Here is a 17696-nt window from a genome sequence, read left to right as displayed (position 1 = left end):
GGGGTGGGGGATTGGGATAGGCTGGTGGTGGGTATTAAGGAGGGCACATATTGCATGGCGCAATGGGTGTTATACGCAAATAATGAATCATAGAACGTTGCATCACAAACTGGGGATGTACTGTATGGTAACTAATATAACAAAATATAAATTATAAAAAAATTAAAAAATTAAAAAAATTAGGACATCCTTCTGAGATACAGAATCACCACTGCAGTTACAGATGATACCTCTATTAGACAAACTCTCCAGCCTTTCCTTGTTTCATCATTTGACATGGTAACTTCTATCTGAATAATCCCGCTCATGCATTCTACCACATGAATCTTGAATCTTGGGTGTTTTTCTAGTCAATGGACTCATGTAAGCTCTGCTACCTGATGGCATCAAATTACATGCCTGGTGTGTGTCTGTGTCTCTGTGTGTGTGTGCACACACACACACACACGCATGGTTAATATCTTTCTGCCTCAGTTCCTCATCGGTAAGGTGGGGAAACTCACTGTAGCCCTATGTGGTAGATATCTCCACCTTACAGGTAAGGAAACTGAGACAGAGTTTAAATAATTTGTCCAAGGTTCATAGCTATTAATTATTTCCATAGTTCATGGCAATAAAAGTATATAACTCTCAAAGTTTTCTATATGACTCCAACTGTGTATTTTAAAGAATTTTCTGTATATATTTATTCTTAGGTAGGCTGTTACATAAACATTTTATTTTTCCTGAAAGTAGAAAAGCAGGAAGTCCCTACTAGTGTTTTTTTTTTTCTCTTCTGTGGCCCTGAGACAATTGTCTACACTGTAAAGTCTAGGGATAGTAAAGGTAAGGCTCCGTATAATATACACAGGCAAGAGTTCTGAATACTGCATCCATTTTCATCCCGGAAAATGTATGATTCTATGACGACGCCTGGTGGCGCTGCAGGATAAGAAGGTACAAATCAGCACTGCAGCTGCGGCTCCATTAACAGACAAAACTAAGCGGCAGAACATGGAAGCCCGCGGGAAGCTTGGGTGCCACAGAAGAGAGGACTGGGTCCTCTGATAGGACCACCCACTGGAATATTTCTGAGGTATCTTGGGAAAGAGCCACAGTCTTGGATTCTGAAGTCTTTACAGTTCAGCAGAACCACCCTGGAAGGAGGCTTTACCAGACAAGAACAATGGAGACCAGCGGGAAGCTCATTTCCAGACAAAGGCAAGTCCTTTTATTCTTTCTCCTATTGGGCTTATCTCGTGCGGGCTTGGAACCTAGGCGCTATTCTGTGGTGGAGGAAACTGAGGGGCGCTCATTTGTAACCAATTTAGCAAAGGACCTGGGTCTGGGTCAGAGCGAACTCTCCAAGCGGGGAGCTAGGGTCATTTCCAAAGGGAACAAACTACATTTGCAGCTTGATTGGGAAACTGGAGATTTGTTGCTAACTAAAAAACTGGACCGGGAGGAATTGTGTGGTCACACAGACCCCTGTGTGCTGCGTTTCCAGGTGTTGCTAGAAAATCCCTTAGAGTTTTTTCAAGCTGAGTTACAAGTAATAGACATAAATGACCATTCCCCCGTATTCATAGACAGAGATATGTTGCTAAAAATATCAGAGAGCAGTCCACCTGGAACTACATTTCCACTGAAGAATGCTCAGGATGTGGATGTGGGCCGGAATAATATTGAGAACTATGTAATTAGCCCCAATTCTTACTTTCGGGTCCTTACCCGCAAACGCAGCGATGGCAGCAAATATCCCGAACTGGTGCTGGACAAAGCGCTGGATCGAGAGCAGGAATCGGAGCTCAGGTTAACCCTTACAGCTCAGGATGGTGGCTCTCCACCCAGATCTGGCATCGCTCAGATCTACATTGAGGTCGTGGACATCAACGATAATGCCCCTGAATTTGAGCAGCCTCTATATAGGGTGCAGGTTCCTGAGGACAGTCCCGTTGGCTTCCTGATTGTCACGGTCTCTGCTACGGATGAAGACATAGGAGTCAACGGAGAGATTTCCTATTCACTTTTCCAGGCTTCTGAAGAGATCTGCAAAACTTTTGAGATCCTCTCTGAGACAGGAGAAATTCGACTGAAAAAACAACTTGATTTCGAAAGAATACCTTTCTATGAGATCAATATCGAGGCCAGAGATGCTGGCAGCCTTTCTGGAAAATGCACCGTTCTGACTCAAGTGATGGATGTGAACGACAATGCCCCAGAAGTCACCCTGTCTGCATTCACTAGGCACATACCTGAGAACTCGCCTGAGGCTGTGGTTGCAGTTCTCAGTGTTTCAGACCTTGATTCAGAAGAAAACGGGAAAATAAATTGCTCCATTCAGGATGATCTACCCTTTCTTCTGAAATCTTCCTTGGAAAATTTCTACACCCTAGTTACAGAGAGACCACTCGACAGAGAGACCCAGGCCGAGTACAACGTCACCATCACCGTCACCGACCTGGGGACCCCCAGGCTGAAAACCCAACTCAACTTAACCGTGACGGTGTCCGACGTCAACGACAACGCCCCCGCCTTCAACCAAAGCTCCTACACCCTGCGGGTCCGCGAGAACAACAGCCCCGCCCTGCACATCGGCAGCGTGAGCGCCACCGACAGAGACGCGGGCGCCAACGCGCAGGTCACCTACTCGCTGCTGCTGCCGCCCCACGACCCGCACCTGCCCCTGGCCTCGCTGGTGTCCATCAACGCGGACAACGGGCAGCTGTTCGCGCTCAGGGCGCTGGATTACGAGGCGCTGCAGGCGTTCGAGTTCGGCGTGCGCGCGGCCGACCGCGGCTCGCCCGCGCTCAGCAGCCAGGCGCTGGTGCGCGTGCTGGTGGTGGACGCCAACGACAACGCGCCCTTCGTGCTGTACCCGCTGCAGAACGGCTCGGCGCCCTGCACCGAGCTGGTGCCCAGGGCGGCCGAGGCGGGCTACCTGGTGACCAAGGTGGTGGCGGTGGACAGCGACTCGGGCCAGAACGCCTGGCTGTCGTACCAGCTGCTCAAGGCCACGGAGCCCGGGCTGTTCGGCGTGTGGGCGCACAACGGCGAGGTGCGCACGGCCCGGCTGCTGAGCGAGCGCGACGCCGTCAAGCACAGGCTGCTGGTGCTGGTCAAGGACAATGGCGAGCCGCCGCTGTCGGCCAGCGTCACGCTGCACGTGCTGCTGGTGGACGGCTTCTCGCAGCCCTACCTGCCGCTGCCGGACGTGGCGGCGGCCGAGGCCCGGGCCGACCCGCTCACCGTCTACTTGGTCATCGCCTTGGCGTCGGTGTCGTCGCTCTTCCTGGTGTCGGTGCTGGTGTTCGTGGCGGTGCGGCTGTGCAGGCGGAGCCGGGCGGCGTCGGGGGGCGGCTGCTCGGTGCCCGAGGGCCCGTTTGCGGGCCACCTGGTGGACGTCAGCGGCACGGGGACCTTGTCCCACAGCTACCAGTATGAGGTGTGTCTGAGGGGAGGCTCAGGGACCGGCGAGTTCAAGTTCCTCAAACCGATCATGCCCAATTTCCAGGGCCACTCCCCTGGGCCAGCAGTAGAAGAAAACCCCAACTTTAGGAATGACTTCGGTTTTAGTATTCAGTGACTGTATTCTTTTCATCTTACAGCTATTTAAAATTGGTAAGTTCAAGATATGGATTTTCTGGCAACCTATTAAGAACATTTAAATCCCACTGCCTGCACAATTTCTTATATTGTTTGTTTTAAAGAATAGTATCCTTTTTTAAAGAATAGTTTTAAAGAATAGTATCCTTTTTTTCATTACTATAAGAAGATGAATGGCTCTAAATCTTGCCCTCAAAACACTAATGAAGTCAGTAGTTGTACAAATTCTTGTGGAATGGCTTAGGAATAGATTAGGAAAAACAGTGAAAATTTAATTCTATATGATCAGTTGTATCCCCTTGAGTTTTTACTTTAAATCATTAGGTAAATAAGAGCAGTAAGACACTAACACACGAAGAATGCCTAATGGGGAAGGAAATAACTGGTACAGTGAGAATCTGGTTCTTGCTTTATTCTGGTCTCATAGCCCTTAACTCTGATAATTGTTTTCTTTTAAAAATATTATACTAACTGCACTTCTTCTCATTAATATACTCATTAATATACTAGATGTTAATTTTAATGTAATTATTTTATTGCCTTCCATTTAGTGTCATTGCTGTTAACATCATGTTTATCCAGTGACGTGAAATAGCAGAGTCACAAAATGGACTTTTTCTATTTGAGAAACATTGAGCATGTGTGACAGAAAATGTACTGGCCACCCAAATCCATTCATCTTTCCTTCCTTAAGTAACAGGTCCTGAATTTCATGTAGGGCAGTAGTATATTTAGTCAAAAGAGTACATTATCCCACCTTGGCAGCTGGAATGGAGCACTTGACTAGGTTATTGCCAATGGAATGTATATAGAAATGTTGTAGGAGACTTTCATGAAGGCTGTTTAAAGGTCGAGGTCCCTTTTGGTCCTTCTCTAACTGCTCCTTACAGCTAGGAATGTGTAAGTCATAGCAGGAACACAATTAGCCATGTTGCATCATAAAGCAAAACTAAGGATGGAAATAATGTACAAAGACAAGTCAATATAGAATAAACTTAAAAGAGATGTGAGTCTCTGGTAATTATGGAATCATCATGTCATCCCTGGAGTGCCTACTTCTGAGGTGTTTTGTTTTGTTTTGTACTAGAGAAGTAAAGGAACTTCTATCTCATTTAAGCCACCATCATTTTAGATTTTGTGCTGCCTCCAGTGGAATCCAATCCTAAAGCTTTAACAGTAAGATTTTGTATTAAAATGATCTTCACTATAGTAAAATGCACAGATCTTAAGTGTATGGGTTGATATAACTGATCTTTTAAAGCTCTTATTCTTGATTTCTAATTTAGTTAAAAGTAGAGTACAGAGTGCTTTACATTCATTCTCTTTTTAATCTTATGCCAAACCCTAAGGAAGTTGGCATATTGCCCTTTTTTACAGATGAGGAAACTGAAGCTTAGAAGGTTAGAAACTTGCTAACGATTCCAAAGTAATGAAAGGAAAAATTTGAAATATATTCTAAGTCTATTTGAATGGAATACTCCAGTTCTTAACCCATGTGTTATAATGCCCAGGAGGTAGCATTGTCTTCCTAACTAAGCAAAATGAAATCCATCTATTCCATGAACTGAACTCCTAGGCAGAAATGTAACTTTGCGTGTATAGTTTGTACTTGTTTCTTTACTATAGATTAAAACACTACTCTGGACCAGTAGATCCAAAGTTCTTATAAAAGCACTGACCTAAGTAAGCTGGGTCAGACAACAGAATTAATCTTCATTAGGAGCAAAGCAATCTGATAATTTTCCTTTATCTTTTCAACATACCACATTCATTATTGCAGAAACAAATGCCCTGAATAAGGAATAGAATTACCCTATGGTTATATTTCTTAAATTTATTGTACTATGCCTTCAGTCTCTTTTCTGTCAATCCTGATATAAATTTTTCATTTTCTTTAGAAAGTTGAAATTCACTTTATTATATATTTTTTCTAAGTCTCTAATTCAACTTAAATATACTGTAATTCATTTTAGCACACTATTGTTTGAAAGCAATTGATATTTCTAGTATTAATTTTAAATGAAACGACTAATTTCAGAAAAGTATGGGCAATGGTGTGGAGGAATTTTTTTCACTAAATAATTTAGAGACTGGGAATTTAGTAAGAAACTGATAGGCTCTAGCTATTTTCTGTTAAAATTAATCACATGTCTTTGGCAACTCCTCAAAAATTATGTTGAAAAAAGATTTAGGGGGTCATTAATGACTTTATTCTGAAAGGATGGTTCACCAGATCTGAATCAGACATTTTCCAGCAAATGCCATGATAGTACTTTTCTTGTAGGGTGATAAATGTTGTTGACACAGCTGCTGGATGCATGTACATCTATCCTTGTGTTATGTATTAGTTTTCCATTGCTGCTATAAAAATTACCACAAACATAGTGGCTTTAAACCAAAAAAATGTATTATAGTTTTTTAGGTGTCTGATATGGGTGTTACTGGGCTAAAAGTGTTGGCAAGAGTGCATATCTTTCTGGTGGCTCTAGACAAGAATCCATTTCTTTGTGTTTTCCAGCTTCTAGATGCTGCCTATATTAGTTGACTCATAGCCCCTTTCATCCATCCTCAAAGCCAACAACATTGTATCTTTTCTCTCTCTTTTTAAAGATTTTATTTATTTATTTGATAGAACATAAAAGAGCACAAGCAGGGGGAGTGGCAGAGAGAGAGGGAGAAATGGGCTCCCTGCTCAGGGGAGCCCAAAGTGAGGCTTGATCCCAGGACCCCGGGGTCATGACCTGATCTGAAGGCAGACACTTAACCTACTGAGCCACCCAGGCACCCAACATTGTATCTCTTTAACCAATTCTTCCATATTCATAATTACCTCTGACCACAGCTAGCAAAATTTTGTCCCACCGAAATGATCCAGGATAACCTTTCCTTCATAAGATCCTCTACTTAATTACACCTATAAATTCCCTTTTGCCATGTAAGATACATATTTACAGATTTGGGGAATTAGGATGTCTTCGTGTGTATGGCCATTATTCTTGTCTACCACAGATTGGCTGCTTGGAAGAAAATTATCCAGTCTAGCAGTACCACTGGTGGCCAAAGGAAGGCAAATAAAGGCCTTTATAAGAGTAGTTTAGGCCTCATTGATTAGATGCTTTAACCCCAAAGTATTTAACATTAAGGAAAACATCGAATTGATAAAGATATTAACCTTACTACAGTTAGAGTCGAATTATAAAAATGGAAACCTGAACAAATGAATACAATCTTAAAGGGACTTGTATCTATAATATACAAAGAATCCTTACAATTCAATTATGAAAAGGCAAATAATCCAGTTTTAAAATGGTCAAAGATCTGAATAGATGTTTCTCCAAGGAATATATGCAAATAGACAATAAGTCCAACATCAGTAGTCATCAGAGAAATGCAAATCAAAATCATAATGAGATACTACTTCATACCCACTAGAGTGGCTAGAATCAAAAAGTCATGGGGTTCCTGGGTGGCTCAGTCAGCTGAGCATCAGACTCTTGATTTCTGCTCAGGTCATGATCTCATGGTGGTGAGATGGAGCCCTGCTCAGGCTCTATACTCAGCAGAGTTAGCTTGAGATTCTCCCTCTCCCTCTCCTTCTGCCCTTCCCTGGCTCACTCATGCGTGTGCGTATGCATGCTGTCTATAAATAAATAAATAAATAAATACACAAAACAGAAGTTTTTTGACAAGTCAGATAACAAGTGTTGGGAGGATGTGGAAAAATTGGAATGCTGATATATATTTAGTGGGAATATAAAATGATGCAGCCACTTTGGAAAATACAGAGCTACCATATGATCTAGCAATTCTACTCCTAGAGAAATGAAAATTTATGTCCACACAAACACTTGTATATGAATGTTTGCAGCAGCTTTACTCTGAAGAGGCAAAAGGTGGAAACAACCCAAATGTTGATCAACAGATGAATGGATAATCAAAATGTGATATATCATACAACGGAATATTATTCATCCATAGAAAGGAATGAAGTTCGGATACATGCTACAACTTGGATGAACCTTGAAAACATGCTAAATGAAAAAAGCTGGTCACAAAACTCCACATATTATATTATCCATTCATATGAGAGTCCAGAGTAGGGAAGTCTACAGAGACAGAAAGTTATTGAGTAGGGCTCAGCACAGGAGGGATAGTGGAATAGGGTGGTAGCTAAAGGGTATGGATTTTGTGCGGTGATGAAAATGTTCTAAAATTGACTATGGTGGGGCGCCTGGGTGCCTCAGTTGGTTAAGCATCTGCCTTTGGCTCAGGTTATGACCCCAGAGTCCTGGGTTAGAGCTCTGTTTCAGGCTCCCTCTCAGCAGGGATCCTGCTTCTCCTCTCCCTCTGCCCCTCCCAACCCAACCCACCCCGGCTTGTGCTCTCTCTCACGTGTGTGCTCTCTCTCAAATAAAATGGACTGTGGTGATGGATTTACTCCTCTGAATATACTAAAAGCCACTGAATTGTATACTTTAAATGAATGAAATGTATGGTATGCGAATTATATCTCATTAAAACTTTTAAAAAGGAGTGAAACAAATTATTCTTGTCATTTTTTTAAACGAATCCAAAAAAAAAAAAAAAAAGAATCCAAAAGCAAGGCAGGCCTAACCTTGCGATCTACCTACTTCCTGTTTGGGAAATAATTTTCCAATAAATTGAAAATTGCAAAATTTCACAGCTCTCAGGCTTAGGTATTGTAAAGAAGAGGAAGTATGTAATTTAATAAGGCATTGGTTAAATACTCTCTTTAGAACTGACACTAATTGCAATTTTGCAGTGTCCACTCATTTGTAATTCTATGATATGTACCATGAAAACGATGTACTTGTGAAACTGTTCCCATGTTACTTAGAAAACATTTTGCTCCTAGATTCTTTTTAACCGAAATGTTATTTTATTTTAACCCTCAACAGTTTTAAATGGTAACGTAAGTGACAGTTTGCTCTTTGTATTCCTCCTGGGCAACAACACAGAGCTCTATCTGAACACACACACACACACACACACACACACACACACACACAACCATATGAAAATAGAGCTCATTGTTTTATAGTACAGAACACATTTTACACAACTTATTTAGTACATTTAGGAGAATTCTGTAGAAAATAAAGAATTCCATGAGAACACGTGGTGGCGCTGCAGGTTAAATGATGGAAAACAGAATTGCCTATGCAGCTTCAGTATCCAGCCAAACAGTTCACACTGCCCGGAAGCTCTGAACGGTTTTCTTAGCCACAGCAGAAGTCAATCTGGAATCTCTTTAAAACTCTATTCAGTGGCATAGTTTTGATATCTGGACTGCAGTGCCAGGCTACCAGGATCCCGGGCATGCACTAAGCTTCTCTGAATGAAATTTTCATGAAGAGCAATGGAGATTGGATGGATGCATTATCTGAGACAAAGGCAAGTCCTTGTTTTCTTTGTTTTGCTGAGCATGTCTGGGGTGGGTGCCGAGTTAGAGCCCTATTCAGTAGCGGAAGAAATGGAAATAGGCTCCTTTGTGGCAAATCTAGGAAAAGATCTGGGGTTGGGATTGACAGAGCTGTCCACCCGAGGGGCTCGGATAATTTCTCAGGGGAACAAAGAGTATTTGCAGCTCAAGGTTCAGACTGGGGATTTGCTCATAAATGAGAAACTAGATCGAGAGGAGCTATGTGGTTCAACTGACCCTTGCTTACTGTATTTTCAACTTTTAATGGAAAAACCCTTAGAGGTATTTCAGGCTGAACTGAGGGTGGAAGACATAAATGACCATTCTCCCGTGTTCACTGAAAGAGAAATGATTCTAAAAATACCGGAAAACAGTCCTCTAGGAATTGCATTCCCTCTGAGTAATGCTCTGGACTTGGATGTAGGAAGCAACAATGTTCAAAACTATAAAATCAGCCCCAATTCCCATTTCCGGGTTCTAACCCGCAAACTCAGTGATGGCAGAATGTACCCCGAGCTGGTGTTGGAAGAAGAGCTGGACAGGGAGGAAGAGCCTGAAATCGTATTAACCCTGACGGCGCTGGATGGCGGCTCTCCACCTCGGTATGGGACAGCGCAAGTGCGCATTGAAGTGGTGGACAGCAACGATAATGCCCCTGAGTTTGGGCAGCCCATCTACAAGGTGCATATTCCTGAGAACAGCCCGGTAGGCTCCCTCGTTGTCACTGTTTCTGCCAGCGATTTAGACAGCGGAATCTATGGAAAAATATCCTACACACTCTTTCAGCCTTCAGAAGATATTAGCAAAACTTTGGAAGTAAATCCTGTAACAGGAGAAATTCGACTGAAAAAGCAAGTAGATTTTGAAACAGTTTTATCCTATGAAGTAGACATCAAGGCCACTGATGGCGGAGGTCTATCAGGAAAATGCACTCTTCTCCTCCAGGTAGTGGATGTGAATGACAATCCTCCAGAAGTGACCATGTCTGCACTTACCAGTCCCATCCCAGAGAACTCACCTGAGATTGTAGTTGCTGTTTTCAGTGTTTCAGATCCTGATTCTGGGGACAACGGGAAGACCATTTCCTCTATCCAGGGTGACCTTCCTTTTCTTCTAAAACCTTCAGTCAAGAACTTTTACACCTTGGTAACAGAGAGACCACTAGACAGAGAAGAAAGAGCCCAGTACAACATCACCATCACCGTCACCGACCTGGGCACCCCCAGGCTGAAAACCCAGCACAACTTAACCGTGATGGTGTCCGACGTCAACGACAACGCCCCCGCCTTCAGCCAAAGCTCCTACACCCTGCGGGTCCGCGAGACCAACAGCCCCGCTCTGCACATCGGCAGCGTGAGCGCCACCGACAGAGACGCGGGCGCCAACGCGCAGGTCACCTACTCGCTGCTGCTGCCGCCCCACGACCCGCACCTGCCCCTGGCCTCGCTGGTGTCCATCAACGCGGACAACGGGCAGCTGTTCGCGCTCAGGGCGCTGGATTACGAGGCGCTGCAGGCGTTCGAGTTCGGCGTGCGCGCGGCCGACCGCGGCTCGCCCGCGCTCAGCAGCCAGGCGCTGGTGCGCGTGCTGGTGGTGGACGCCAACGACAACGCGCCCTTCGTGCTGTACCCGCTGCAGAACGGCTCGGCGCCCTGCACCGAGCTGGTGCCCAGGGCGGCCGAGGCGGGCTACCTGGTGACCAAGGTGGTGGCGGTGGACGGCGACTCGGGCCAGAACGCCTGGCTGTCGTACCAGCTGCTCAAGGCCACGGAGCCCGGGCTGTTCGGCGTGTGGGCGCACAACGGCGAGGTGCGCACGGCCCGGCTGCTGAGCGAGCGCGACGCCGTCAAGCACAGGCTGCTGGTGCTGGTCAAGGACAATGGCGAGCCGCCGCTGTCGGCCAGCGTCACGCTGCACGTGCTGCTGGTGGACGGCTTCTCGCAGCCCTACCTGCCGCTGCCGGACGTGGCGGCGGCCGAGGCCCGGGCCGACCCGCTCACCGTCTACTTGGTCATCGCCTTGGCGTCGGTGTCGTCGCTCTTCCTGGTGTCGGTGCTGGTGTTCGTGGCGGTGCGGCTGTGCAGGCGGAGCCGGGCGGCGTCGGGGGTGGGCTGCTCGGTGCCCGAGGGCCCGTTTGCGGGCCACCTGGTGGACGTCAGCGGCACGGGGACCCTGTCCCACAGCTACCAGTATGAGGTGTGTCTGAGGGGAGGCTCAGGGGCCGGTGAGTTCAAGTTCTTGAAGCCGATTATCCCTAATCTGCAGCTTCAGAGCACAGGGAGGGAAGTGGAAGAAAATTCCCCCTTCAGAAATAGTTTTGGGATGTAATTATTGCTAGGAACCTATTTAATGAACACATTAACTTCTAATATTTTTTCTTGATTAACCAAATCGTTTATGCCCACCACCACCAATAAGGTGTTTAATTTTCTCTGTTTGGTTCATCTTCAATTTCCAATTTTATGCCTAACTTCACAAATTTCCTTTCTCATATTTTAGCCTAATGAAGTATTTTTTTCAGTGTAATACCAATAAGTGAAATAGGCTCTACCTTCAATCATGGTATCATTAACAGTTTTTCCACTTTATAGGAGTCTTTACTGACTTTGTACTTATGTGTCTCATTTTAGTGTTCTAGAACTTGTTCAGTTATTAAAATAATCTGCCTTGATCTATGTATTTATTATTTGATATTTCTTCTCTTTTCCTTTTATAACTGGTAGGTTTTTTTTTTTTTTTGGTTTATCAACCTCAGTTTTTATTATAGCCATTTTTAACACCTTTATTACTTTTTTAAAAAGTTCCACTTTCCCTGTATTGGTACCTTCATATTTAAAATACTTCTGTTGTGTGATATATATAAATCTCTAATAAGTCTTATCTAAAATAAGAAGAAACACCTTAGATACTGAGTGTGTATATATGTGTTTAAGTTTGGAGACAAAAATGTGGAAAATTTAGGTGTTCAATAGCATCGTATAGAAATATTTAATATATTTGTTGTTTTAAATTCTGTATAAAAAAATAGAGCTCCCTGTTAAGTTTTTAATGGCTAACAACAGAGTCCCACTCAGTTGGAGAAAAAAACATACAGAAGTTGTCAGAAGTTTGTATGGTGTGGCTTTTATGTCAGCAATTAGAGTTTTTGGCAGTATCTAGCCCTTTCCCTGTACAATATCCCTCAATTTAATCTGTATTCCTAGCTTATTAAGGGAAAAATAGAGCTTCTTTCTAGATATTAGGCCTTTGAATACAATTCTCTATGAGGCAGATGTTACATTGCTGTTCTTACTTTTGCTGTTGCTTGGATAGGCATTGGGATAGTCTATTCTTCTCCTCCCTTTTATTTGGCACAAATTAGATCCCACTAGATTTTAATTAAGAGGGAGCTTAAAATAAAGATCAGTCTCTTCTTTAATTCTGTAAGTAATTTTAAATCTAATATAAGAAAAACAAAGTGAAAGAAAGGAAACAAATTGCTAAGAATGAGTGAGTGAAAGAATAATTTTCAAATGGTAAGGATTTAAGGCACTGAAAGTTGTTTCATATCCTATTAAGTAGAGTTTATTTATCCATGCCTTAATAGGGCAAGCACTGAGTGTCTGATTTGCAAACCTAAGATGACTAAGACATAGTTTCCTTCCTTACATAGGGACAGATTGGCCTGAAGAAGGGACAAATTGGTATGAAGCAGGAAGCAATAATATTTACAGGGCAATTACACAAGTTTTTACGGGATCACAGAGGAGGGACAGCCTAAATTCTTCTTTCCAAATGATTCTACTTAGGCAATGTAATTAGATGTTGAAAAAATTTGTTGAAGAATGTGTGAAACAAGTTTCTTTTGTCAGTTTTGGTCAATGTTTTTGGAACAGTAAAATCTGTTGTTTTATGCCCTGTGTTTTTAGAAAAGTAAAATCTGTTATGTTGGTGGTCCCAGACGTCACCACTATTTTCCCTTTGGTTCATGACATTGCATGGGAGTAGTGTCAGGAGTGAAAGACCTACTACAGAACTAAATGTTGCATGATGAGATGGGCAGTTAACTGCTAGAGACATTTTCCAAGTGTTGAATTTTTAACTTTTCCTATGAAGCAGTGAATAATCTCAACAATGTGGACAGTACTCTATCTCAACAATGCTTTCTACAAAATAAACAAAAAGAAAAGGAAAACAAAATATTTAAACGAGTCACTAAAGAAAAAAATTCCAAATATTCACACGCACATTGGGTATAGCCGATTGAGTCTGTTGGAGGCCACGCGGTGGCGCTGCAGGCTAAAGAGACAAAAACAAAAAAAACGAACCCACCTTGAACTGGGAACGCTGCGGAAGTCATTAACAGAAAAGGAAGATCCGGCCAGATGAGCTGGGAGAAAACCTGTAGTGGTCCAAGACTGGGAAAAGAAAAAACCCAGACGCCTGCTATACATGGCGTAGGTCTGGGGGTTGCTACTGCTGGTTCTTTATGCTGGCAGCAGTGACTGAGACCAACACTGACAAAAGACGTGTTCTGAAGAAAAAATGGAGGCTGGAACGTTGTGTCGCCCAAGACAAAGGCAAGTCCTATTTCTCTTTCTGTTTTGGGGAGTATCCTTGGCAGGTTCTGGGTTTGGACGATATTCGGTAACAGAGGAAACAGAGAGAGGATCATTTGTGGTCAATCTGGCAAAGGATCTGGGGCTGGGGGACCAGGAGTTGGTTGCAAGGGGAGTCCGGGTGGTCTCCGATGATAACAAACAACACCTGCTCCTGGATTCTCAGACTGGAGATTTGCTCACGAATGAGAAACTGGACCGGGAGAAGCTGTGTGGCCTCACAGAGCCCTGTGTGCTGTATTTCCAAATCTTAATGGATAACCCCTTTCAGATTTACCGGGCTGAGCTGAGGGTCAGGGACATAAATGATCATTCACCAATGTTTCGGGACCAAGAGACAGTCTTAAAAATATTAGAAAGCACAGCTGAAGGGACTGCATTTCGACTAGAAAGAGCAGAGGATGCAGATGGAGGACTTAATAGTATCCAAAGCTACACCATCAACCCGAACTCTTTTTTCCATATTAAAATTAGTGACAGTGATGAAGGCATGATATATCCAGAGCTAGTGTTGGATAAGGCACTGGATCGGGAGAAGCAGCATGAGCTCACTTTAACACTCACGGCACTGGATGGTGGGTCTCCACCCAGGTCTGGGACCACCACAATACGAATTGTGATCCTGGACATCAACGATAATGCCCCCCAATTTTCTCAGACAATCTATGAGACCCAGGCCCCAGAGAACAGCCCAGTAGGGTCCCTTATTGCAAAAGTCTCTGCGGGAGATGTAGATTCTGGAGTTAATGCAGACATATCCTATTCGCTTTTCGATGCTTCTGAAGATATACGAACAACCTTTCAAATCAATCCTTTTTCTGGGGACATTGTTCTCATAGTGTTGCTGGATTATGAGTTAGTAAAGTCTTACAAAATAAATGTACAGGCAATGGATGGAGGGGGCCTCACTGCGACATGTACAGTTTTGGTGGAGGTATTAGACATCAATGACAATCCCCCTGAACTGATCATATCATCACTTTCCAACTATGTTGCTGAGAACTCTCCTGAGACAGTACTGGCTGTTTTTAGAATTAAAGACAGAGATTCTGGAGAAAATGGAAAGATGCTTTGCTACATTCAAGATAATCTGCCATTCCTTCTAAAACCCTCTGTGGAAAATTTTTACATCCTAATGACAGAAGGAGGGCTGGACAGAGAGAACCAGGCTGAATACAACATCACCATCACCGTCACCGACCTGGGCACCCCCAGGCTGAAAACCCAGCACAACTTAACGGTGACGGTGTCCGACGTCAACGACAACGCCCCCGCCTTCAGCCAAAGCTCCTACACCCTGCGGGTCCGCGAGAACAACAGCCCCGCCCTGCACATCGGCAGCGTGAGCGCCACCGACAGAGACGCGGGCGCCAACGCGCAGGTCACCTACTCGCTGCTGCTGCCGCCCCACGACCCGCACCTGCCCCTGACCTCGCTGGTGTCCATCAACGCGGACAACGGGCAGCTGTTCGCGCTCAGGGCGCTGGATTACGAGGCGCTGCAGGCGTTCGAGTTCGGCGTGCGCGCGGCCGACCGCGGCTCGCCCGCGCTCAGCAGCCAGGCGCTGGTGCGCGTGCTGGTGGTGGACGCCAACGACAACGCGCCCTTCGTGCTGTACCCGCTGCAGAATGGCTCGGCGCCCTGCACCGAGCTGGTGCCCAGGGCGGCCGAGGCGGGCTACCTGGTGACCAAGGTGGTGGCGGTGGACGGCGACTCGGGCCAGAACGCCTGGCTGTCGTACCAGCTGCTCAAGGCCACGGAGCCCGGGCTGTTCGGCGTGTGGGCGCACAACGGCGAGGTGCGCACGGCCCGGCTGCTGAGCGAGCGCGACGCCGTCAAGCACAGGCTGCTGGTGCTGGTCAAGGACAATGGCGAGCCGCCGCTGTCGGCCAGCGTCACGCTGCACGTGCTGCTGGTGGACGGCTTCTCGAAGCCCTACCTGCCGCTGCCGGACGTGGCGGCGGCCGAGGCCCGGGCCGACCCGCTCACCGTCTACTTGGTCATCGCCTTGGCGTCGGTGTCGTCGCTCTTCCTGGTGTCGGTGCTGGTGTTCGTGGCGGTGCGGCTGTGCAGGCGGAGCCGGGCGGCGTCGGGGGGCGGCTGCTCGGTGCCCGAGGGCCCGTTTGCGGGCCACCTGGTGGACGTCAGCGGCACGGGGACCCTGTCCCACAGCTACCAGTATGAGGTGTGTCTGAGGGGAGGCTCAGGGACCGGCGAGTTCAAGTTCCTCAAACCCATTATCCCCAATATCCAGGCACAGAGCTCTGGGAGGAATAGTGAAGAAAATCCCACCTTTCGAAATAGCTTTGGATTTAATTTTCAATAAGAATTCTTTTTATATTTTAATATACTTTTAAGTGCTGTACTCTAATATCCATATTAGTTTAATGTTAAAACTCCTAGTCATTATGCAAGTTCAAGCCTAATTTTAAGTGCTGTATATATTTTACAATGTTATTTCATCCTTTTTTGCATTCATCAGTAGCTTTAATTAGCACCCTTTTCTAAATAATAGTTCTAAGGTTTAATCATTTCAAAATGTGCAAGGATTTAGTTATTATTTCTTATCTAGAAAACAAGTTTTTATTTTTCTTCTAGTATATTTATAGACTAATCTCTTGATCCTAATCACCTTCTACTTCATATAAGAAGACATACCTGCACTTCTGACCTTATCTAACATTCTATTTAATCATATTTTTAAAAACCATGTCATCTAGCATTTAAAAAGAAATATTTCTATATTACTCTGCTCATGACACAATGAGATCATCTTGTGAGTGATATTGGACTTACAAGATACTGTGTAGTCATATTATTATTTCATTTCCTTTAAATTACACTACTCTTACTATTTTCTAGTGTTCACTTTTGCTGACATATGTAAAAATAGGTCATGTCTTACAGTTCCAAAAAAATGTAATAATCTGCCTGAAAATGAAAATAAAAACATTTTGAAAATTTGTGTGAGAATATTGGTGGACTGTTGGAAAGATAATCACTTTTCATTTCATTTTGTGAATTTATTTTAGTTGTTTAAAAAGTTTAACATCAAGATGAACTAAAAGTCATGAAGAAAAACAATAAATTCTTCAATCTCCAGGCCCCTCCTACAGAGTAGTTCCTTTAGAATTGTTCTAAATATTTCTTAGTAATATGTTTATACTGCTGTATCATAACGTTCAGTTTTATACTTTCATCACTTCTTCCTATGATAAAAAGGATTTCACTTCCTTACTTTCCAACTAACACACATCCAAACATTGCATGTGCCCTCTCTCCTATTCTCTCAGTAGAGGTGTCATTTTTTAAAGTTAAACTAGTAGTTTTTGTCTATATTACCAAGATTACTTCAAAATACACATTAGTTTAGTATGATTACATTTCCTTTCTTGAAAAACTTCATTCTGAGAGTTGATCGTTATTTTCACTTGCATCATTTTCTTTTTTTACTATTACTAATTTTTCATACTCTCTTTCATTTGAATAGCAGTATTTCTTTTAAATATTAAAAAAATGTCAGATTCGTATCAATTTATTTCAGATCTTCACCTAGATCCTTTTGTATCTCTGATTCATTAATACTGGTTGTTCTTTTTTTTAGTTTTTATTTAAATTCCAGTTAACATACAGTGTAACATTAGTTTCAGGTGTACAATTTAGTGATTCAGCACTTCCATACAATACCTGGTGCTCATCACAACAAGTGCACTCCTTAATCCCCCTCACCTACTTCACCCATTCCCCCCCCCCACCTCCCCTCTGGTAACCCTCAGTGTGTTCTCTGTAGAGTTCATGGGGCACCTGGGTGGCGCTGTCTTTTAAGCATCTGACTCTCAGTTTTGGCTCAGGTCATCATCTCAGGGTCATGATCTCAAGTGCTGGGATCCCCAGTTGGAGTCTGCTTGGGATTCCTTCTCTCCCTTTCCCTCTGTACCCCACCCATTGAGCTGTCTCTCTAAAATAAATAAATCTTTTAAAAAAAGAGTTTGTTTCTTGGTTTTCCTCTCTCCTGTTTTCCCCATGATCCTTTGTTTTGTTTCTTAAATTCCACATATGAGTGAGATCAT

General features: G+C 44.0%; 3 protein-coding genes across 3 annotated transcripts; all 3 read left to right on the top strand.

The window, feature by feature from the left end:
- The first annotated feature begins 25 nt into the window (after nt 1–25).
- LOC123790239 (protocadherin beta-8) lies at nt 26–8118 on the top strand. The gene has a single exon (XM_045794460.2). The coding sequence runs from the start codon at nt 1166–1168 to the stop codon at nt 3563–3565; it is 2400 nt and encodes a 799-aa protein (XP_045650416.2). The 5' UTR covers nt 26–1165; the 3' UTR covers nt 3566–8118.
- An 82-nt stretch (nt 8119–8200) lies between these two features.
- Nucleotides 8201–11358, top strand: LOC123790238 (protocadherin beta-16). The gene has a single exon (XM_045794458.2). It carries the CDS (start codon nt 8966–8968, stop codon nt 11354–11356), a length of 2391 nt encoding a protein of 796 aa, XP_045650414.2. The 5' UTR covers nt 8201–8965; the 3' UTR covers nt 11357–11358.
- A 2194-nt stretch (nt 11359–13552) lies between these two features.
- LOC123790237 (protocadherin beta-10-like) lies at nt 13553–17613 on the top strand. The gene has a single exon (XM_045794457.2). It carries the CDS (start codon nt 13553–13555, stop codon nt 15950–15952), a length of 2400 nt encoding a protein of 799 aa, XP_045650413.2. The 3' UTR covers nt 15953–17613.
- Nucleotides 17614–17696: the final 83 nt, after the last annotated feature.

The sequence above is a fragment of the Ursus americanus genome, chromosome 5 (genome assembly GCF_024610735.1).
Source record: "Ursus americanus isolate L20-20 chromosome 5, mUrsAme1.1.p, whole genome shotgun sequence".
In the NCBI taxonomy this organism is placed as follows: domain Eukaryota; kingdom Metazoa; phylum Chordata; class Mammalia; order Carnivora; family Ursidae; genus Ursus; species Ursus americanus.
Note: the sequence above shows the minus strand (reverse complement) of the source record. Positions and strands in the feature narration are given on the sequence as shown.

Excerpts from the sequence above, each read along its gene's own strand:
- LOC123790237 (XM_045794457.2), top strand. The coding sequence starts at position 13,553 with ATGGAGGCTGGAACGTTGTGTCGCCCAAGACAAAGGCAAGTCCTATTT.
- LOC123790238 (XM_045794458.2), top strand. The coding sequence starts at position 8,966 with ATGGAGATTGGATGGATGCATTATCTGAGACAAAGGCAAGTCCTTGTT.
- LOC123790239 (XM_045794460.2), top strand. The coding sequence starts at position 1,166 with ATGGAGACCAGCGGGAAGCTCATTTCCAGACAAAGGCAAGTCCTTTTA.